Source organism: Passer domesticus, chromosome 14 (genome assembly GCF_036417665.1).
Source record: "Passer domesticus isolate bPasDom1 chromosome 14, bPasDom1.hap1, whole genome shotgun sequence".
NCBI classification, from domain to species: domain Eukaryota; kingdom Metazoa; phylum Chordata; class Aves; order Passeriformes; family Passeridae; genus Passer; species Passer domesticus.
This window is the reverse complement of record NC_087487.1, coordinates 8443452-8467439: the sequence shown is the minus strand read 5'-3', so window position 1 is coordinate 8467439 and position 23988 is coordinate 8443452. Positions and strand designations below refer to the sequence as shown.

Here is a 23988-nt window from a genome sequence, read left to right as displayed (position 1 = left end):
TATAACTTAAATTCCCACAGTACTTAAGAACTTTTACTTGAGAGATGGGATGCTCCAACCTTATTCCCAAACAGCCTGGCTAGATCTGATGTGCTTGTGTTTTTTGTATCACTAACTTTTCCAGAACACCTGGAAAAGCAAAAAGTTAGGCAAACCAGCCTACATTTTCTCAAAAGAAACCCCAGACCAGGAATACTAAGTATAGTGCTTGTCATTTGCATAATAAAGATTCAAACAGGCACTGCATTCAGGTAGTGTGCAGAACTTCATGTTCAAGGATAAAAGGCTTAATGATCTCTCATTTTAAGGACAGATCTATTATTAGCAGGATACTGAATTTCACACTCATTTAAATGAAGGACTGCCAGAAAGCCATTGTTACTCATGCTGAGCTGTGAATCCACTGTGGGGCTCTTGGCTGATTTTAACCACGGCAGCAAGGATCTGTGACATGAAATGGGTGCCACCACCATACCTGAGCCAGTTTGTCGCTGCATTCATGCTTAGTTGTTGGTGGCTGACTGGACTGTGCTGGTGGGCAGTGGAAGCCCTCTGTCCTGCCCTTGATCGAGTACTCTGGGGTCCGGCCCTCAGTGATCAGCAGGGCCAAGGAGACCAGGAACTCCTCAGCTTCATACTCAAAGTATTCATCCAAAGTATCTGCAAAAAGACAAAAATTAATGACATTTGCTGTATAACAACTTGGTTGGCTGACCCTGCAGTTTGTTTCAATTACACTTGAAATGAAGGTGGGCTATGGGAAATGGATCTTTGTGTCAGACTGGCTGCACTCCCCACAAAACCTACCACTCCTCACTCCAGCACCACAAAACTTTCCTTATCTCGTAATGTTGTCACTACAAACAAAGAACTTTGTTCTTCTACAGCTTTTCTAGAAGACAAAAGGTTTCCTGGGCTCTTCTAATGACAGTATAACTTGGCATTGTTATTATCATCTGACAGATGGAATAAGAAGCCACAATATATCATAAAGTAGATTAAAAATTGAAGAAGAAGAAAAAGAAATATTTACTTCTATTATGGAAAAAGTGGGACACAATGTTCTTTAAGATTTTTATTGCAAGTCCCTCCTGCTGAGAGCAAGGCTTACTTCAGAGGTCCATTTTTAGTTACCACTAACACATAGGAAATGTTCTGAAGAAACATACAGACTATTCATTGTTTTGTACCACAGTCAGTCTAAACTTGTGCAAAGAATGAAAACTCAACAAGTCTCTGTAGACAAAGCAGCAGCTGGCATTGCTCTCCATGAAGAGCCCTGGCACACTCAGTTCCTGCAGAGCTGAGGCACCATTTTATGGTGTTTTATAGAGCACCCTTCTCCTCCTCCTCCCTCATCACGAGGATGTCACCCATCATTCAAACAGATTTAAGTACAACCAGATCATGTCGTTCCCCTCACTGCTTCAAAACACTTCAAGTTTCAAAATTATTTAATTACTGAAGAGGTTACAGAAAACTCTCTTTTCCATGAAAGCTAAAATACATTCCCTTCAAAGTCTATTTTAAGAGCAGCAAAGAAAAGCGGGTGGAGGCAGGGCTGCCAGCAGTTCTTTACCTTTATTTTGATGCTTTAGGGGAACAAAAGCACCTGACATCTTCACAATTTTAGCTTAAATGTCCTATGTCATCCACCAAAACTGCCACAGGGAGAGAGTTAATTTCTATTCACGTTTCAATTATCATGCATAAAATATCTTTCAGAGGTCTTTTCTGTCTTGGTCCCCTAATAGCAGAGCATTTTGGCAAAAGACTGCAGGCAGACTTGAGAGATGCATACAAGAATGGATGCATGGAACAAAAGCTCCAATTAAACGTGCAATTATCTGCATATGCAAATCATGAAGTGTGTAAAACTAGCTTTTGCATGTACATATTTGCCTAGCCCAGGCTTGTACACCATGGACCCCAGGGCTTACAGACTATTTGAAGGGATCTACACAAGGTAAGAGAAGTCAGCTCACTGCTGAAAAAGAGCCAAAGGACAGATGAATTACCCTGGAGGACTCCATATGGCATGTGAACAATACATTAATTCACCTGGCATAAGCTAAAATGGTCATTGACCTGATGGATGGCAAAAAATGTCTAATAAAGGGTGCATGAAAGATTAAAGGAATGGTAAATAACAGAGAAGACAAGCCTCTTAGGTAGTGATATGAGTCACCTACAAAATTAGGCACCTGCACTTTTTTTCCAGCTGGAAGTCTGGTAAACAATAGGTAAGTCATACTTGGGAATAGGAAAATGGAATTTGGGAAGACTCTGAAAAGGATTTGGATATACAACAGACAAAAAAAAAATTGCAGCATTATCTTGCTGCTAAGTTCATCTTTGTATGTCCAAAGGCCATGGTAATTGCAAGAAAATCACAGCAGGAAGGATCACTACTGGAGTGAGTATTTTGCTTACTCTGACATAGAAGTTCAAATATCTAGAAAGTGTTCAAGGGGAATGAAATTAATTTAAACAAGAATTGTCTCATGCTTAGTAGGCTAAACAAAACTATTTAACCCCTACAAAAATCTGCAAGAAGAATTGGTTTTTGTTAAAATACGTAAAAGCACATATGATCTTTAGGAAAAACTGTAAAGAGTGTGATCAAAATTAGCATAGCAAAATGTGATATAGCACAGTAAAATGTGATACCTGAAAATTTACACTAGAGAATTTTAAGTGGCAAGTACCAGTAAAACAGACATGCCCTAATTATCATTAGCAGCTTATCAGATGAAGCAGTAGACTTTCTATTATTTAGCTCTCTTTTTAAGAAGATAACCCATATGTTATTAAAATCTTTTGGACTTGACACAAATTAATGGACAAATCCTATGGCCTGAGTGCTTCTGCTGAGCAGTTAGATTTAGGCAAAAAAAACCAAACCAAAACATCCCTTTTTTGCATTAAAAAGCCTCTGATACCAAAGCTTACATTGCATACCTAAAGTGCTCAGTGCCTTCACAGAGATGTCACAGGTCACTACAAGGCATGGACAGTTTAAGATGTTCAGATTAAAACCCAGTGAATAGTAAATAAGCAAGATCTAGTGAATAAAGCCAGGTACATATTCTGAAACAATCAGCACTCAAGAATCAGGTTACATACACAATATTGATTTATGTAAACAGATAAAGCTCACTTCCAAGTTTAATTTACAAATACTGCCCGTGTTCCTGTATCAGAACTATTATTTCAGACACCAGTTTCTTGCCTTAAGAATGGAAGAGAAGGCCCAACTAGCTAAAGAGACATATTTATATAGTTATATTGGCTGCAGTTACAAAAACACCACATTGCTTCAAAATAAAAATGACATCACTAAAAAGCCCCTGTTGAACCAGGAAATGCTGCAGCATTATAAAGACAGGGCCAGTACTTTAAAATTATGTCAGGAAGGTAATCAACCAGTTATTTGATCTGGACTTAAAAAAAATTAAAGCACAAACAGCAAGAGTTATCAAGAAATATATTTTTTCCTACAAAGTTCATGGGGCATATCTTTTTGTAGCTTCACTAGATTTATATATAATTTAGCAACTTCTAAGAGTTTTCATATAGAAAAAGACCCTACAACCATTGAGAAGCCTGTTAATTGTTCCTATACAACAGACACAGATGATGCAAGTTGATGCAATTGAGGACAAGGGTGGAACGACATTTATAGAAACAGCAAACTCAGTGTTTAGTTAAAAAAAGTCTTACTGTGTGTGTGCTGTAACTGTTTGGTTTTGTGTATGAATCAGCCCTAGGACACATCATATATTGTGTACAGAACAACCTCAATCTTATAACCTGACTATACAACTATGGCTATTGTTCTGCTTCATTTCTAGCACTGCAACATGCCAAGTATATAGCATAAAATATGCATCTCTGCACTGTCTGGGGTTTATTCTCCTTAAAATAGAAAAAAAAATCCAGTTAGTTGACACAAGGAAATAAGAATTAAAGTAATAAGGTACTACAGCCCTCTAATCAATACATTGAAATTAAAGGTTATTGACCAGGTGGGCACAAGAGATAGCAGCAGGTGTCAGACTACTCTAGAAAGAAGAAAGAGAAATTTAAATTTAGACTGAAGGTACTGTGCATAGTGCAAAGCATACAATACTGGAGAACTGAATATACAATACTGGAACTTTGTTTTGCTTTGCCTCCTGCACATATCAACCTCAATAAAGACTGATTTTCTACACCTTCCCAAAAAACAGAAAAGCCCATTTAACCAGAAATGTCAGAGTCTTCAAATCCTTGTCCTCCCATCTCCACTACATACAGGTGCATGAGCACTGGAATACAGAATTAAAACCCACAATCCCCCCCCCCAAAACTGAAATTGGCTCACATCCTGAAACACCAATTAAGGTTAGTTATGTGGTGGTAGGGATTCACAAATCCACTTAACTGTAACCCAAGGACTCTCTGAAAACTTCAGTTAATTGAGTTATGCTTAGCTGACTCCTTTCCCAACTAGGTCACGCTTGTGCAGACCAACTCCCTTCCCTTTCCTATCACAGTTTTTTCTGTAGTAATTACAGAAGATGTTTTCCTGAAATACATGTTTTAGAAGAGCATTTAATGTGTTTTCTAGGCTTAGGCCAGGAAACAAAGACATTTGGTATCATGTAACCCATTGTGTTCCAGGTGCCACCAGAAGATGCATCTGGGAGCTGCTACCCTGTCCTGCCTGGGCAGCAAGGCAATAAAAGGCTCCAGCAGAGCATCTCCTGCCCTGTGCTATCCTCCCATCATGACCAGGCTGTGATACAATCACAATCTCTCTTATTTTATTGTCCTAGAACCTTTCATACTGCACTGCTCACCACAACTGTCTACCAAACTTGTCTTTCTCAGAAAGAGCTCATTTTTGCAAAGAGACTTCCTTCAAAGAAAGACAATTTAGTTCAACTGAAAGCATCCTTTAATCCTGACCTTTACTGATTGAGGGCTACTTCCTTTGAGAGTCTATGAAACAACTAATTATTGCCTTTAAATACGCTCTGCAACAGCCCAGACCTTTCCTGGAAAATCTTTAGACACCTGTAATGGATTTTGAAGGACACTGATTAAAAGTAATCACATTCCTATTTTACTTAGAAAGCTGAAACCCAGTAAGCAAAATACTTAACAAAATATGGACTGTATGGTGTAGCCTGTTGGGATTCCCAGCTGATGCAGCCCTGCTCCTGCCCTGCCCAGCGGGCACTGTGGCATGGCTGCCCACATCTGCTCTCTCCTTCCTTCCTCAAAGACCAAAAGCATGGCTTAGGTGCTTGGATTTCTTTGTTGTGCTTTCAGTACAGGCAGTCCTTAAGGAGATGCTTCAGTCCAAGGGTCCTGTGACAGGAGAGTCAGGTACACTGATGTTTGAAATAAGCCTCAAAGTTCATGTTTTCAGGTATTACTTTCCTTCTACTAAATACAGATGTTGAAATTGTAATGATTGACCTACTTTACAATTTGTGATTTCATTGTGGAGCAAGAACGATTCAGCTGATACCATTTTTTCTTACTCCTTTTCTTTGTCCACTTAAGGGAATAAAAATCCAGAGAGTCAGGTACACTGGAGGAGAAGTGGCTGCACTGTCAGAACTCAGACCCCATCACCTCCCAGCAAGGGCAGTGCCCTGCATTGAAAAAATTACAGCAAAAGTCCTTCCTGCAAATCAATCAACTCTGAATAAGTTTTATTTTCTTGTTATTCCAAGAAACAGGTTAAAGGTACTTCCACATTGTAAGAGTAAGGCAGGGGTTCAAGAAACTACTGTAGAGGAAATGAAACACAATGTAAACCTTTGACTAACAGCTTCTCTTCTGGAATTAGAAACACCTACGGATGCTTTGGTTAACTAATTCCACGTTGTGCTTCACTTCAAAAGAAAGTTGCCCTTGAATCCCCCAAATTCAAGATTCTCTAAATGAGCAGTCATGTTGTGTCTGCATATTACAAACCCATAATTATATCTGAAGTCACACGCTTCAAAAGCTTTGCAATATTAAGAGTTTAGGTATAATTTAAGCTATCAAGAGTTAAAGTTATGAGATGGCCTACTTTTTTCAAGAAACAAGCTATTAGTTACTTAAACTCAAGCAAATGCAGTGAACTGCTTACCTTAATTTAGGATTAATTCTATACAGATTGACACACATTGCCAACTGTCTTACATTCTTATGGGTCACGATCTTTGAGCTCTGGGGCAGTTATGAAAACATGAGGAGAGCAGCACCATAATTCATCTTATTCTTACTGTCTGCTTACTTTTTCCAGGGTGCCAAACTGAACCACTACCTGGGTATCAAAGCAGTTCAGCTGTAGGCAGAAAATGGCAGCATAGAAATGTATATCAGAACGGATGCATACCTGCTATTCAAATAAAATAACAGTATAAGAAACAAAAAACCTTCTGGTCCTACTTAGTTTCACATAAAACAGGAAGAAATTCACCTGCTTCTGTGTTGTTATGCCAGTTTATAACCAGAAAAACAAACCAAAGCACACTATCTTGTAAGTAAGGGGGGGATTTTCAAAACTCAAGACAGAGGTACGTGGAGCTGATGAAGTTATTGCAGAGTAGCAGAGCAATAAGGATCAATCAGTGCCATGGGCTGCAGTGCAGAGTGCAGTGCTGCATTAATTCCCTGGGTATGTGTGTATCACTGCTCATCTCCTGCACGTTCCTGCTGGATGCCTCTCACAGCACCCAGGGCTAATCTCGAGGCAGCTTTACTGTAAATAGAGAGACCGGTTTTAAAACTGGGCTGGGGAAAAAAAAAAGTACAATTCACATTTTACTAAAACTTTTTCAGGTTCGAACAGCTTAATAAGTACAGACATAAAATCCATTTAAAGCTTAAGTCTCTTGCAGTCATCTCAGAAACTCCTGCTCTCTGGGAGTGTAAAATGCAGACTGTTAAACTGATCTGGGTGTTCCCATCTTGCTTCCTGCGTTTTGGCTGACATCCTATTTTGCCATCACCATGCTGCTTACTGAGTCACTTCTCCCCGTCCAACTGTAGCTTCTATTTTTATCCAAGCAACAACAGTTTAATGTGCTTCTTTTGATTTTTTGGCATTAAACCAGATTCTAGATCCAATATTTGCATTTTGATGAGGGAAACTGGATTTGTATTCCCTTAAGTGGACAAAGAAAAGGAATAAGAAAAAATGGTATCAGCTGAATCGTTTCTTGCTCCACAATGAAATCACAAATTGTAAAGTATGTCAATCATTACAATTTCAACATCTGTATTTAGTAGAAGGAAAGCAATACCTGAAAACATGAACTTTGAGGCTTATTTCAAACATCAGTTTACCAAAAGTTGCAAGAGACCATGTATATTATAAAATACAACTGTCTCACTCTATCCTGACATGGGTACATAAGTGCTGAAAAATCAGTGTAAAGCTGTAAGATTATCAGTGCTGCAATGGTTAGCAGTTCAAAAATAAGCCAGCTGAGGGAGAATATTTTCTTTTTGCTGACCCCTAAACTAAAGGTGCTACTTTGTACCAACATGCTACAACTGGACAGGTCCTGAAAGCAGAGGACTTGGCTCAGCGAATGCCCTTAAGAGCACATCAGTTTCTGTTTTCCTTTATATTACTACTTCTTACATTGTGATTACATATAAATGTGACTACACAAAAAACTGAAGTTATAATGAAACAAAAATGCCTAAAAGGAGCAGACCTAGTAATTTCCCTTAATTAATATCTAGCTGTTTTGCATTTTCCCCTTGTTTAGCTGGTGCTCTGCCTGAAGCTAGCTAGTGTTAGAACAAACTGCATGACACAATGCACCTATCTGAACAAAAGAAAAACTTAAATCCCAACAAAGCAAAAGGATTTCTGCAGGTATTTCTGTTCATTTCTAAAAGAAGCTAATTAGCAGAAAACAGCTCTTTCAGAATTAGTATGTGGTGCTGAGTATAGAATAGACACTGGGCTGTAACGGGAAGGGAATAGAAGGCTTCCTTCACTCACCACCAATGCAGTGATTTACTACCCTGGTAAATATGCTGATAGAAACTTTGCAGAACTATACTGGAGACAAATTTCTGTTTGAAATTCCACCCCAGTCCCAGGGGGTAGCAAGGGCAATGTGGAGGTCAGACCTAGGCTAACTTCACAGGCACTGGCACCACAATGCAAAACCCATCCAAATGCTCAGTTTGGGCAGCTGAAGGAGCTGTGTGTCACCCTAGAATAGAAAGCAGAGCACACTTAAGCTTACAGAATAGGTGAGAATTTCCTGTTTCCTTGGCAAATAACTCAGCATTTTTTACACTAAAACAGAGATTTTCCAATACAAAACTTCTATGTATATAATTTGTTTCCATGCTTCCCTCACTGGTATTGATGACTTTCATCAAGGCTTTCCCAGCCAAGGAAACTTTGGAGATGGGAATGATGACCACCTTCATTATGGCTGCTCATTAACTGAGGAAGGAGCTTAGCAGCAGCCACATGGCTGAAGACACATGGACTGAAGGCTTTCATCAGCTTACTCTATTTCACCTTAGCTGTAAATATCATTCTGCAGTGACTCCACAGCTGCTGCTTTCTTTTCAAATGAAACCCAGTGTGTGTTAACAATGAAAAAGCACATCTATTTAGCTAATCCTCACCTCTTCCTGAAGGCATATCATCCATGTGACAGCTGCAATTGAGTATTGGGAAGTCTAACTCCCAGGCCAAGACATCCCTCCCATTAAACAGGTTGATGGCAGCTCTGCATTAAATTCCAGCTGTGACAGCATTTTTATAGTACATAAATAAAAGTGTGTGCCAGAAATTTTATTTCAGGCCCTAAACACAATACAATGCAGGATGACATACATAAGTTTCAATTTTAACTTGTTTAACAATCCAGCCTGACAAAGATTCAACTACTTGCAGACTTCTGCACTGTTTTATACAGAGATTGGTTTAGAGATGGAAAGCAGTAATTTGTGATAATAAATCACTTCCAGATGTTACTGGAAAACAACACAGACCTTTTAAAAAATCCTGCAGTAGGTATTTCAGTACCTATGAGAGCTGCACTTAAAAAGACTAGATGTTTGCACCTTTTGCTGACCAGATTTTTGCTAAATGTCACTCGGTTTATTCCTCTGTAATGTATCTTCACAACAGACACAAGTATCTTTGGGCTCAGCATTTATAGGCATGAAGTGTTATCCTTGCCAAATGTATTGGTTTCTAAAATTTCCCCATTAACAAAAAAAATTTTTCTGTTTGGGGTATTTCATGCTTTATCTCATCACCTTAAATATGTATTGTACTTAGAAGCTTTGGCAATATACTTTCAAGTGTTCTTGTGCTTATTTTTCTATTAATATAGATAACACTTATTTTCTGAGGAGAAATATAAAGTAGCTTTCAGCTTTCAAAAGGATTTTGAGCAAATTATTTGGAAGAGTCATTTAGTGCCTGACAAAACTGCAATGGGAACACAAAAATCTCACTGGGAAAGGCCATCTCTACTCTGTGTGTGCACAGGTTCCACTCTGGTTTACAACCACCAGGCACAAGTTCTTCTTCCCTAAAACCATTGCAAGGAAAAGAACTGTTACATCATGTTCTCTTTGCTTCAGACCATAGTTGGACTTGTTGGAAAATAAACCAGAGATTGAAAAGTACTGTGTGAGAGCTCTGACTCACTTTTGGGTGGAATCAGCAGGCATGCCACAGCTGCTGGAGTCAGGGAAAGCCCCTGGTAAAAGTACCATCTTGACTTATGGGATCACACTTTATGGAAACCTTTCCCTGAGGATTCAGCCCTCAACAAAATATTGTTGTCTAGGCAAGTGAGGTTTTAGAAGCACCAAAACACTCAGCCTTCCACACACTCAGAAAACTTTCAACAACCAATACTCAAACACTCGTCTTCATACTGTGGTTGGGCACCAACGGGCCTGACCGATGGTTTTTGAAAACCATGCTACTGACAAAGCTCCTGTATGCTGAAAATCTCCCCTAAAGATACCTATCAGTATCTATTTTTAATAGATATTGCAATTTCTCAGCTTTACTGTGGTTACAAAAACCCCAAACAGAAACAAACCAGAGAAGACTGTGGGACAGGGGTGGGCAGAAGTCTACATGTTTTTTTAAAAAAACACCTAGTCCAATTTTTGGTGAGTCTACTCCATTAAAAGACCACTAAAAAAAATAAAACCAGACAAAAAACCCTCCCATGCGTGGTTAGTATGTCATTTCTTCAGGGGAAAGAATTTTGATCATTTACATGTAGCACATTTTAAAAGTTTTGGTTTTGTTACTTACATTACAAATTGGGTAAGAGTGTAAAATAGGTTCTATCAGCAACTCACCAGTGCAGCAATAAAGCCTGCACCCATGGAAAAAGTAACCCCTCTCCCTCAAGGATAGATAACACTCAATTTCAAATATCCTGCTGTCTTAGAGGAACCTGTAAAAACCGTAAAGTTATGAATGAATGCCAGCACTGTTACCTAGGTCAGCCAATGGCCCTGATCCAGATAAATGAAGGTTAATTGCCATTATTTTTAAATTCTAGAGAATATGACAGTCTGTGCAGTTTTCCATTGGGCTGAAAAGACCTCATGGGCCAGGAATTAAAAATCTGCAACTGCCTGGACAGTAATGAACTTGTAGTTCAATCCAAATAATCAAAATAATCATTGTATGTGTCTAGATGTATTTCACCTGTGCATGTACTGAATAGCTTGATGTATGCAGTTTTTCCTTCTCTTTGCTCTCACCCAGTTTGAAGAATTGACAGGATCTAGCACAGTACATTTATCTTGTTACAGATCAGACTGACCTTAAGATTTAAAAAAAAAAAACCAAAAACAACCATCAGACTAATGAAACTCTAGACCACCAGACCTTGGAAAGTACCTTTTTAAAAACTGGGCCCACTTGAACAGGGAAATTTCAAACAGCATACTTGTTTGCTTACAAAACGTAAGAGTCTGCTTTCCCTCTCCCCTTCATTCAACCATCCTTCCAGGCTTGCCCTGCAGCTCTGAAGGCTACCAGAAACACCCAGCCACGGGGCCCCTCCCAGAACAAAACCAGCTTCTGACAATCCCAGAGGCAGCGAGTGCCAAAACGAGCACTGCTGGAGCAGGGGAAATAGCGGTGTGTTCATGGTGTATATCTGCTGGAAACACTTGTCCCTCGAAGGGGAAGAGCTGGCAGGGAGCAGGCCCGGTGGGGACAGCAGCAGAGTGTCCCTGCACGGCGCTGACCTCGCGTCACCCACCGGCCTGGCCCGGGCTCCCGGCTTGCCTGCACGTGTGTTTTGTAACACCCTGTCCTGCGGATTCTTGGAACGTTCTTTCCAGAGAAACCAAGGGACAGGGCTCACCCCTCCACGGCCACCTCCAAGCCAATCGCACCAGCAGCAGCAGCATCCTGCTCCTCGAGATAAACTATCAGTTTATACAAGAGTGAAGGATCCAAGCCCTGCTCGCGTGCTCTCAAATCAGGTGACCCGTGAGTCAAGGGACACAGCAATAAATTATTAGGAAAAACAAAACACTGCACTAAAAATAGCGAACACGAGCAGCACATGAAGAATAACAGTTTTTATCCAGTCAAAGCTCAAGGCCCTCCCCAGACTCTTTTGTATCTGGGCAAAACAAACTGACATGAGCAAAGACAGATAAACAAATAAAACCTTACTTTAGTTCCTCCTTGATGATTCACAACAATATATTTAATTAAAAGTAAACAGCAGGGGGAAAAGCCCAGAAAGCTGAGTTTTGGACCAGCAGAAAAAGTATTAATGCCCAAAGTAAATATCCAACGCAACTTCAATCAGAAAATACCAAAATTACTTTCTTTCAGGGAAAATTGCTCCAAGATGAATTCAGCTCAGATATGCCAAAAGCTTCACTTCAGCTACTAACACAGTTCAGGCAACATTAAGGATTTGCCCACTTGTCAGGTTTAATAGATCTAATAAATTATTGTGAATGCTCAAGTTAAGCATCAGGTAAAAAAAACAAAAGCCCTTCACAAACATTCCAGAATCCAAGTGCCTGATACCCATAACTTATTTTGTCAACCCTCACATTAGCAAAACCATTATATAGAGATTTTCTACTAGAAATCAATAAAGAAAATAAATTTTGTTATTATCAAGGGACAACAATGCATAATTTTGTTGGAGGAAGAGGATTTTTTCTAAGAGATAACAAAACAGCAAGCACAGAAGAGTGGTCAAAAAGACTTAAAGTTTCCATTTAGCAATATCTGATTACATTGGCTATTACTGTAAACAGCTGGTTTTCTGCAATTGCTTATCTTCAAGAACTAATAAAAAACACATCTGAGAGATTTTTAGCACAGAACATTTTATTCTTACCATCTGAATTAGTGGCTGAAGAAAGTTCTGAATCTGGCATGGGAATCCAGACAACAAGCAACCTGCCCTCTTTATTCCCAGAAAAACATGCAAACTGGGTTCACTACACCCTCCTTGCTGGGCTGAATCCCTAGGAACCAGCATTCAGAGAATTGCTTTCAGCATGAGTTGGGTTTCCTCTCGAGTATGGAAAAATGCTTGTCTGAAATCCAAAGATTTTCCTCGGAGATAAATTCCTCCCAGTCCAAGCTGGAAGCACGCCCTGCCAGTGGGGACCTGTGGGCTGGGCACAGCCCACGTGAATGCCACCCGCCAGCCGGGCCCAGCGAGCAGGTGGCACTGCCTTATCTGCTGCCCAGGCAAGAGGCAGCACTGCCCGCAGGATTTCTCATGGAATCCGTGTGAAAAAGGCACAGACAAGGTTATGCCTCACCACCACACAGCCTTGTAAGGTACCTCTGCTCGGTGCCTAACAGGAAACCATGTTTTCCTGTTCTTTTTTGTCTCTTAAAACATTATCATTCATAACAAGAAAATTACTTGGTTTTTTCTTCTCCTTTCAAGATCCTCCATGGCTTACCAGCATTCCTGTTGTCCCCACTCACTACTGCAGTAAAGTGGCCTGTGATTACTTTAATCACCGGTCCTTACTCCCCCTGTGTTGTCCTACACTCTTGATTAAAATGACTCTGCTTTGCAGCTTCTCCATTACGGCGATAAAGGCTCGTTAGCCTCTGGGAGCACAGTTTATCTGTCTCCATCAGTATTATCCCTTTGTCTCCACACAGCCCTCTCTTGGAAGCCATTGATTTAGCGTTTGATACTTGCATAAGGTCTGAGGTGAGGACAGTCTTTTGTTCCATGCTTGTATAATACCCAGCAAAGCACAGATACCCAAGTGCGAGTCTTAATTTGTATCACAGATAACACGTAATAATCTTCAGGAAATAACTCCATAAATTTGCTTCCCTTCTCTTTAAGTCCTCTTATGACTGAGTTACACACCTGCAGGACGAAGAAGTCCTTGATCCATCTGACACAGCAACACAAAACAGTGAAAAAACACAGCCTGAGAATATAGAGGCTTGTACAAAACTACATGAAGTGCTTCCTTCATTCTGTAAAGAAGCCACTGCTGTAGTCAAAACCCACAAGCATAGATGTATCTCACAAACACAGCAAAAACTGAGGAATCTACACGTTCTTAACAGCACCGATAAAAGAGACTTACAACAGGTTGTTCCTGCTGTATGAGAAGTGATCTGGACTCAGTTATATACACAGCTCTTGTTCATGACTTCCCAAATGAAACCCCACCCTCCAGTACTTTCAATGCCATGAAGTTTCAGATGTCTTACCCTAAAAAGAGATATTGACACTTCTGGTTTGAATTAAACTACAGTTAGGTGCAGCACCCATAGAGTAACCTTGCTATAAAAATAAGACAACACTTGGGGCACTTCCAGCATCCTGCTCACTCTCCCAAGGCCAGTGCGAGTCAGAGAAGTCACATCCACCCCACCACAGGCTCCCCCTCACCTCTACCATGCCCAGGTCAAAAGCGGAGAGCTTCCTGCCTCCTGCTCCTTTCCAATGCCATTCAAGTTGCATGGGACAATTTTCATGTTTAGTTAAATGGAAAGGATTCAGAGAGATCTGCTCAGATTATAAACTTCTGCATTTCAACTGATGTTTTAACTGCTAGGCATTTTAAAGTATACAGTACTTCAGACATCTTTTGGAAAGATGTTATAGGAACTTCAATACACAAGGCCTCTAGGAATTCATATCCACTTTTTCTTCGTTTACCTTTTCTCCTTCTCCAGCTGGTTTGCTTTGCCTTTTAAAAATTGTTTTACAGTCATAAAACCAACAAGTTATCTTGAGTTTCATAAACTTTGCTAAAACTGGAGAGTAAAACGTGTTAGTTTCCATGGCAGTAGTGAGGAGTTGCTGGGTCAGGATGTAGAGAACTTCTCTTGTTCTGTCTCATCATTTGCATCAGAAGTTCAGCCATCTGTTATTAACTATTTAACAACAGTCTTGCTTGTTAGCACTGGTACTTGCTATTTAAGTCTCCCTACCTTCAGCCCTTTTGAAAATCTCCTAATTAATGTGGACATTCATCTGAGGGCTCAGTTATCTTTCAGGTAGGATGACCACCATTACTTCAAGTTGGCCAATACTCTCCTTCCTCACCAAGGAAAAAGCAAACACTTATGCAGACACCAACCTCTAGAAGCAGCAGCTTTATTGTTAGACAGCAATTTGAAAAGAATTTCATCAGACAGCAGATGATGTGGCTGAACTCCAAGAGAGGCTATATCCCTCCCATTTAAGTACACTCCACTGTACATTATCTTCCCCAAGTTCCACAGCATCCTTCAATGTTCTTTATCCCAACTTCTTGATATTGCAAAAGAAAAGTTTTGTAGTTTTATTTCATAAAAAAAATGAATAGCATTGATTCAACCATGTGTTACTAACAAGTAAATGCTGCCTTTTATCCTCTGAGAGAATTTGAAATATGTTTGTCTACTTGCTGCACACATGAAGAAAACAAAACTTAAGTTATTCATTTCCAAGCTTAGAATTTTGGAGTTAAAAGCACTTTACCTTATCTTTTACTCTGCTATCTTCATTTAAATCTGCCTGACCTAAAGAAAAATACTCTGAGTCTCATTCTAGGAAAGCAGGCCAGTCTTGTTGCTCCTCACCCATCACACCCTCAAGAAGAAAGTAGGAGGCTGTACAGTGACAAGAGGGAACAATGCATTTTACTGTTTCTAAAACTACTTCACAAAAAAAAAAAAAACCAAAAAGACAAAAACAAAACAAACAAACAAAAAAAAAACACCCAAAAACCCAAGAAAACAAAACCCAGTACTATTAGGGGCAAGGAAGAGGCCTTCAGCAGGAAGCAGGAAGTCCTTGTTTCAGTCATTTAACACCCTAACATATGCTCAGAGCACTCTGTTCACAGGTACAGCCAGCAAAACTCAGATCCTTCAAAACTATAAAGTGGAAGAAAATTTTGAAAATACTTATGTGGAACACAGAGAGTTGCAGCACACCAGAAGACTAAGCCACACATCCGAATAACAACACAATCTTTTCCAGGCTGGTCTGTCTTTCATGATGACAAGCAGACCAGCAGCCTGTTGTATGCACAAATAATTTCAGAGCAGCAGAACATGGCTCAGAGACAGCACAGGCTGAGATGCCTTCTCAGACTAAAAAGATGAGAGATTTGGTAGATACAACCACACGTGCATAGGATAGATCTGATATAATACAAGGGTTTAGAGACCCAGAACAAGGACCCAGTGTCATTACTTCTGGTTCAAAAGAGAATGATGCAACTGAACAGTCTAGAAGTGCCTGAAGAGGTTTTCCTTTTAGCAGGTTCAGGAAAATTCTCCATTACAGATATTTGACTTCACATGTGAAGGATTGGAGAAATACATCCAGGCAGCTTTCTGACTATCAGACCAAATCAACTTGAAAGGCTTGGTTCAACTCCAACGAGAATGTGAACACTGATGGCAGAACTAAGCTCAAGATAAATACAGTTGTGGGGAGGAACTATTAAGCACATTTTCTGCCTATATGCAAGGCACCTACTCACGCCACTGAGCTGCGATTTTTTTTTCCCCAGAATAACTGAAAAACAAGAAAATGAGAAACAAACATAAGAGAGCAAATGCACTGATAATAATAAAGCTTGTAAAGAGCATTAACAGGGAGAAGAGATAGAAACACTCAAGAATTCAATAATTTTATTTTAATGGACAAGACATTAAACAGTATAGTACGCAGGTTAAGTAGAAGCTGATATTCCTATAACTTTATTACAACATCATGTCAGTTAGAAATCACACCTACAAGCTGAAAACTTCTGTAGCACTGCTGCTAGAACACAACTAACTATCAGGGTAATTAAAAAAGCACACAGGAAAAAAAAGCACAGGACTTGTTAGGAAGTGTCCTCAGGTGAGCAACGCAGATTAAGAATTCCATTATTTTATCTGAAATACAGAAAAAGACAAAACAAAAAGCCCAGAGCAAACTATTTTCATAACATCTGACCTCTTCTACTGCAGCTTCTTTTTTGTATTCATCTTCTCTTTGTGCTACTTGATCTCCCAAAACTTTGATGTTACAAACCATTCATTGTCATCTAAATGGTGGGTAATTTATCTTGTGGAACTTGTCAGAACATGTTTGACCACCCAAAATCCTCCTCCTAGCTAGTAAGGCTACCTCCAGCTTCAGCAGGTTTCAGTATTTGCAGCCCAAATTATTGAGAGGGTGGGGAGGAGAGAGAGGCATAAGGCTAGCAGACCAAAGGCAGAGATTGTACTTCTTCCTGAGAAATGCAAGGAGCTCTGAGAGATGAAATTGATGATGGTGGAGCAGCATGAAGCTCCTCGGGTCATTTTTCCAATGCTATTAACCTTCACCTACAGCGCCTGCCCTTAAGTGGTTAAACAGTAACCTGCAAAAGTAAAAAAGTTACAAAAGAGACAATATATGCTTCCCATCTAAAAAAAAAATTCTGGGAGAGTGGCCAGCCCATAAAATTGTTTTTAAATTTTATTTGGGAGGACAAATGAGGACATTACAACTCCCAAGCTGTGTAAAACACTGCACTTTAAAATGGACACCAGAGCCTACTACAGAATTTTGAATGCATAAAACGAAAGAACATTTTTGATAGCTTTAGAATTGAACTGTGTCACACAGCACAATTCGGCTATTTACAAGTTTCCGCACTCTAAGTCATGTTATTAAGCTGTAATAGTCTTCTGGTACTCCAAATAATAAAACATTACATAGGGTCAAAACTGAAAGGCTTAACAGAATTTCAGCCAAAAATCTAGTTTGCCTCCCTCTTCCCTAACATATGGTAATTTTCCACATAGCAAAATGGCAGACTCGCATATTTAAAATTTAATCTATGCAATTATGAAATTTCACTTTGTCCTCCCAAAAATTCCTTACTACTTTACAAAGCAGTGCTTCAGTGACTCAAAGCCAATATTCCCACACAAAACACAAGAGTACACTAGTGGAATCACTCCTCCTCCAGTGCCAGGAGTGGATTATCCAATGTCAGCAATCTCACTTAAATTAGAGCTCTTGCACTTTTCAGAGGAATATCAACAAGCTCTGGACACAGGATGAATATACATACATACATATATATATGAATAAATATATATGCAAGTACTTGGTCAGAGCAACATTCACATTTTTAGATAACAAGTTTGCATAAAAAGCAATAGATAATCCTCAATTCTGCACTGAGTTCAGTATAATATTAATTAGCTTTTTACACCATATATTTGAGCAACCAGTAAGATGCTAATTAAAAATACATATTTTTATTGCCCCCAAAGCTGACATATTTGCATCAGCTTCATTTGCCCCAAGACAAACAAGTAGTGGCAAAGGGCTAATAATGTTTCATGCATTGTTTCTAGCAGAAATCAAAATACTGTAATAGTTTCCTCCTGCTGGAGGAAAAAAAAAAAGAGGAGAGAGAAACTTGACCTACATAACAAGGCACAGAAGAAACTCAGTTAAGCTTCAGGGTGTTTTTGGGAGGGGGAAGAGGTTGGTTTTTTTTCTCATAACAATGAAGAGTCAAACAGTTACATATGGCTACACTAACTACAACTGTTAGCACATCTGACACTTAACTACACGTCTCACTTTTAAGGCTTAAAAATCCTCCCCTCCCGTTCCAGGACATTTAATACTCTTGCCCTAACAACATAATCAATTAACCGAGTTAATTTTTAGGCTGTCCATTACTTTCCTTTAAAGGAACGTTAAAAAAGGAAAACGAAAAGCCAACCCCCAACTCACAGAAATTAAGCGTTTCATAGGCTCAGCACACGGAAGGAAAGGAAGAATGTCTGGTTTGGGTTTCTAAAGGAACTGTTTACAGACTCAGCCGGAGAGGCGAACTTCGCTACACTTCAGCATCGGTGGGTTTCCAGTCACCTTTCTCAGACAAACACCGCCAACAACTGCTCCGAGTCACACAGCCTGAACTTGTCTCACGCCTTGCCGCTGTCCGGGCCGGTGCCACCGGCCTTGCAGCCTCCCCCCGCCGCTCCGCCCGGCCCCCTCCCCGGCGCCGCGGGCCGGGCCGGGCCGGGCGGGCCCGAGCCGGGGCTCGCTGCCGTACACACCTTCTCCGCGCGGCCCGGCGCTCCCGCAGCGAGCCCCGCAGCGCCGGCGCGGCTGGCTGGGTGCCCACGGCATCCTCCACAAAGGAGGCAGAGTAGGGGCGCGCATAGCAACAGGGCCGGGCGCCGATTGGCCCCGCGGCCGAGCGCCGGCCCCTCGGCGCGGCCCGGCCCGGCCCCCGCGCCCGCCCAGCCGGGCCAGGTGAGCGGGGCGGACCCGCGGCCGCACCGGCACCGGGCCCTGCCCGAGCTCCGAGCCGGGCCCCTCGCAGGGGATGGCAGGGCCGCTGCCCCGCTCCGGGCACCGCGCTCCAGCCACAGCGGCTGCCGGCTGTCTGTGGCTGGCACCGCACTCGGAATGTCCCCGCACGGCAGCGCTCCGGAGAGCCAGCCCGGGCTGTGAGGTGATGAATATTTACATCTGGAGCGGAAAAAGCCGCCAGCCCGTCCTCCTGGCAGCCAGCACCGGCCAACTTCCCACTGCTCTTTTTCCACTGCTCAGCCCACTCGGGAGTGGCTCGGCCACCTCACCCCTCTGACCCTGCTGTAGCTCTCACTTCAGTATTTGCAATGGGCACTTCTGAGGACTAATTTATGAGGTTGTTTCGAGAGAGTCGTCTCAAAACAGCATGTACTATTTTAGATATAGTCTAAACAATGTACTGGCTACGTTAAACAATTTCATCCAGTTCTGACGTATTTACAAGTATTAAAGTCAGATGACAGTACCATATTAACATAATCAGTGCAAAAAACCTATCTCACTCTCAGCCTAACCACATCACAAAGCAAGACTAAAACCCTTGTTCTGTAATTAGATACCATGCAACTATGAAAAGTCCGGATCAAACTAGACTACACAACCACATTCAAAATCCAGTACCACTCACTAACCCACTCAAGAGCATGGAAAACATGCCACTTCACAAAACTACTTTTCCCCACTCACATTTTATATACCAGTACAATTTATCTGTGGTTGCAAGAAAACACAGTCTATACAAGATTTTTAAGTAGACATTTTATCTGAGGAAGGTCAGATACCTTTTAGCAGTTGGCCCATTTAAAGATCTCACATACAGATAGTGCCTTACAGAGAGTTAGATGCAAAACATACCATTTCATTAGTCACTGACATTCAGACTTCCTGTATATTTTACCTGTTTGCTTTCCAAGTATTTTTTCTTTCATGGAACATTTACTTCTACAAAAACACCATCATTCACACAGTTGTCTGAAAAAGCATTTTCGGGTTTTCTTAAGCAAGCAACTACTGAGCATTTGAGAAAAGTACTCAGATGATTTTCTATAAAACACTTATTCAGTACTACAGGAGGAATGGGAGGGGTAACAGGAATATTTATCACATTAGTAAACATGGTATGTTTAGAAGTTTTGCTAACAAGAGGCAGGAGCAACAACACCCGAGTCAATTCCCACCGGGGCCAGCAGAGACAGCACTGAGGAGCCACCAGCTGTTTTTACAGGCCAGCTAACCGTGTTTTAGTGATGAGCAGCTGTCTCTAGATGATGGGCACACCTACCCACCTGAACAGTCCCCCCACACTGCGCTACTGCAGCACAACCACAAAGATCCTTTTCACACCAGATATTCTTCAAGTACAGTAAAAGTAGGACAGCTTGTTGACACTCCAGCTTTAAAGCTTACAGCCCTAAACCAGCTGTAGGTACACTAAGCTGAGCTCTGTGCCTGTTTGTAGATGAACACCCCAGAAGTGAATGCATCCGGCCTAATAACATGCTAAATTTATAAACTGAAATATTAGAAATTCTACCAAAACAAAACCTACCTTGAAGGACATTACTCATTTCTCATGCTCTCACAGATTCCAGAGGCACAAGATACTTTACATGAGAATATGGTAGCACACACAGGATTTCATCCAAGGTTGCATACTTCATAATCATGAAGTACTTGCACTTCAAATACTATTACTATGCTTGCAGTTCTAACACTGTGCAAAATGACAGGCAATAATCAAGATAACCAGACTGTATTTTAACCCACTTCTGCCACAAATAGAATAACACTTCTAAAAATAAAAAAGGTGAGGTCTTCATACATATGCATTTTATTCCAAGACTTCGGGAGTAAGCAGCCCTACACATTCCGTAAAGCAGAAAATCAGAGCCAAGTATGGCTCATCTCAGTATCAAGTGAATTACACACAATTCAGAGGCACTTGCCAATAGACATAATTTTCATCAACCCTACATTAATATAAAAAACACAAAACCTTTGAAGGGCCATGCCAAAGCACAGGATGTCTAGTAATGAGGCAGGTCAGAAAAATACTCTAATTCAGGTTCCAGCCCTGCTTTGTGCAGGAGAAGCAAGGTGTGTATGTGACCCCTAAGGAGCAAAGCCTAAGTGACTCCACAGCATCTTATGTTTACACAGCCTAGTCATGGAGACAAGCTAAAAATAAAAATACACTTATACTAACACATCCCTTCCTTGAAACTAACATTTTGGATTGAGTTACTAATTTGCAGAACACAAAACCACCAAGTACTCTCATGTAGGCAGCCTTATTCCCCTTCTCCCAGTACAGATGCTCAATTCCTCAGAACAAAGCTGAAGTCAGTTCTTGATGCTTGCAATGCATGCTAAAGAGATGGTTAGATATACCACTTACACTCTGTGTATAGTTTTCCTTTTACCCATGTTCAAACTCAAATTTCTTGAGTGAAAAAGGCTACATACAGTCCACAGTACACCTAGAGAAGCTGAAAGCATCAGATACTAATGGTCCCACTATGATTTTTAAATCAAACAAAAATTAAAATCAAATAAAATAAAAATCAGTGAGTAACATAAAGCTGCTCACACTACAAACTTACACAAGAATTACTTTCACCAGCTAACAAAAAGTGTCCTGAAACATTTATAAAAGTTCACTACATCTTCTCAACATGAGGATGGGATGAAAGAACATACAATGCACATCAAGCAACATAACTTTCATCTCCAGTGGATCCAAAATACTTTCTCATAGAAAGCTGTTAATTCAGTGAGGCTCTTGTAGCAAACATCCAGAGGCAGCACAATAACATGTCTGGCCTAAGTGCTTGGTGCAAGATGAGCCAGGTGTCCATTCTAGCAGCTTTACACTGAACTTTATCTTCAGACATTTCCACTATTATCAACTATTCCTCCTGTTTCCCATGCATAAACCAGCTGTTTGCTTTTACTCCTCCACTTTTTCCCAGCAGACTCCTCAGGAGTCCTCCACACCTTGCCTGTGTTAGCACGGTGTAGGCAGTTACACCCTGAGTACTACTGCTAGTACAGCTACGGTAGCAACCATTACTCAAGGCCTATCCTCCAATTCTAGCTCTTCAGATACTTTGTTTCTCATGGTTTCCCCACAGTAAACAAAATTCCTCTGGCGATTCAAATAGCATGTGCTTCAAAAGGAAGAAGCTGTTTCCCCCTCAGATTAAAACAAAACGAAGACATACTTTTCACTAAAAGGCAACTGAAGTGAGAAAACTTGCATAGAAAATATACTTGAAGCTCAGTTTTAAAGACATTTACAGCAGAGAAAAAAGGGTTTACCTCTGAGCAGCACGAGTGTTGGTATCAAACCCCTTTGACCTAACTGCACTCCCAGTCCATGCTGACCTTCACAATTTTGTCCCTGTTCAATTCCTACTGATAGAAAACTCCTCCTCTTTCATTCCACATCACTGTAATAGTTACTGAAGTTCTTCCCTTCTTGATGCAACTATTCTCTTCTCCCCTACCCTCAAATTCACCTACTTAATGAAAATTTAAAAAAATAAAGAAAATTAAATAGAATTCTTGAAGATTCAGGTTTAAAGATTCAGATCCAACATGCAAAGGAAATGCACCAGTACTCTTGACTTTACAGAAAACTGCACATTAAAAAAAGCATCAGGTCAACATATCAAAACTTCACTCTTTGTTAACACAGAAGTTATGGCAAGTAGCCATCACAGACATTTACTCAGATACTGCTCTTACACACCCTCTCTGCCCCCCCAAGTCTGCAAACAAAGCCTTCCACCAAACTTGCTGACCTGCCTGGAAGTGTGAGTTTGAGGCACGGTTTGTTTCACTTGTGTTGCTGGGCTGGTGCCCTGGCAGGGAATCAAGGAGAACAATACCTGGCAGGGGAGAAGGGCTTCCCATTGCTCTGAAAAAAAAGCAAGCTCTTCCTGCACCTCTCCTTCTCCTTCCCTTGTCCCTCAGAAGAAACCAGCTGCCACTCTACCACCTCCCATTGTGGTGCTGACTGTACTGAGGATATGGAATAATACTTGCCGTCTTCAATTCTGCTGAAGTTCTGTGTCTCTTTTTGCCCTTCCTGCCCCCATTACACAATACAAGATGACACTTGCACAGCATCCTGAGAAAGAAGCTTGATTTGTTACAGCACAGAGAAGTGTGAAATGTCCTAGAAATCCTGAAGGCTCATTAGTGGGCAAAAGGAATCCCTGCATACACAGCAAGCACCATTAAGAGGTTAAATTAGCACAAGCAGTCACCTGCTCATAGACTCCCTAAAGTAGTTCACTATCCAAAATGGACTTACTTAACAACCTCGTTCCCAGGGATCTTGATGGAAAAAAGATCACTAACTTGTGTAATGCAAAACAGATGACATTGCTCATGTGCAACCAGTCTCCTTATTTCAGATATATTCTCCATTTTTAATGCCTCAGAAGAAAATCCAACTTGTTTTTTCTTCCTTAGAAAAAGCCAATAGGTTTGGGAAACACACTGATCATTGCTAAGAGGAAGCTTAGCTGCCCCATAGTAACTGGTACTACACACCTGCACAGACAGAGACTGCATGCCTGCCCATGTAAAATAAACCAAAATAAATGTGTATAGGTGGGGGGAAGAACTCCCCTTACTGCTCCTGAAGAAACAAAGTTGTTCAGGAGATTTCTCAGAGAGGCTGTTTTATTTGCTATTATTCATTATAAGGACTCGTGCAATCAGCACAGATGTGAAATGTCATTAGTATTTCACGTATGCAGAGTGCTTCCTTCCCTGTATGTTAATCTGCCTCATACACAGCTCCCTTTCCAAATTATCCCCAAGAACATTTACACACTACCTTATTACATCTTTGCATTTTGAGTCAATGTGATGTTGTAATACCATCCCAGACAGCAACTTGAACCAGCTTTGGTCCCAAAGCTAGCATGAAAAATCACTAGCCAAAGAACTAGTCAGGCCCATTTAACATAGAAGGAAATGTATTAGTACAAGTGAGCTGGTTTTGACTTGGTCAGATTAACTCTGAATTGTTAAGAAAAGATGGAGAATTTTAATGACTTACAACTCAATTATACTGTTTACAAGTAGCCTTTGTAAAAAAAAAAAATCTCTTCCAATCTCAGTACAGCTC

General features: G+C 40.7%; 1 protein-coding gene across 9 annotated transcripts in view; it reads right to left on the bottom strand.

Annotated features, from left to right (window-relative positions):
- ATOSA (atos homolog A) overlaps positions 1-23988 on the bottom strand; it is a 47317-nt gene that overhangs the window by 16179 nt on the left and 7150 nt on the right. For 3 of the 9 annotated variants that reach the window (XR_010347824.1, XR_010347823.1, XM_064389619.1), the window contains one exon: positions 476-660. Coding sequence is in view for 2 of the 9 variants with exons in the window: in XM_064389619.1 (XP_064245689.1) it covers positions 476-660 (185 nt within the window). In the remaining 7 variants the exon portion in view is untranslated. Of the gene's footprint in view, positions 1-475; positions 661-10711; positions 10730-12380; positions 12570-18254; positions 18274-18392; positions 18412-18583; positions 18603-22163; positions 22184-23988 lie in introns of those variants that run through there. The other 6 variants (XM_064389623.1, XM_064389617.1, XM_064389622.1 and 3 more) reach the window with 6 other exon arrangements.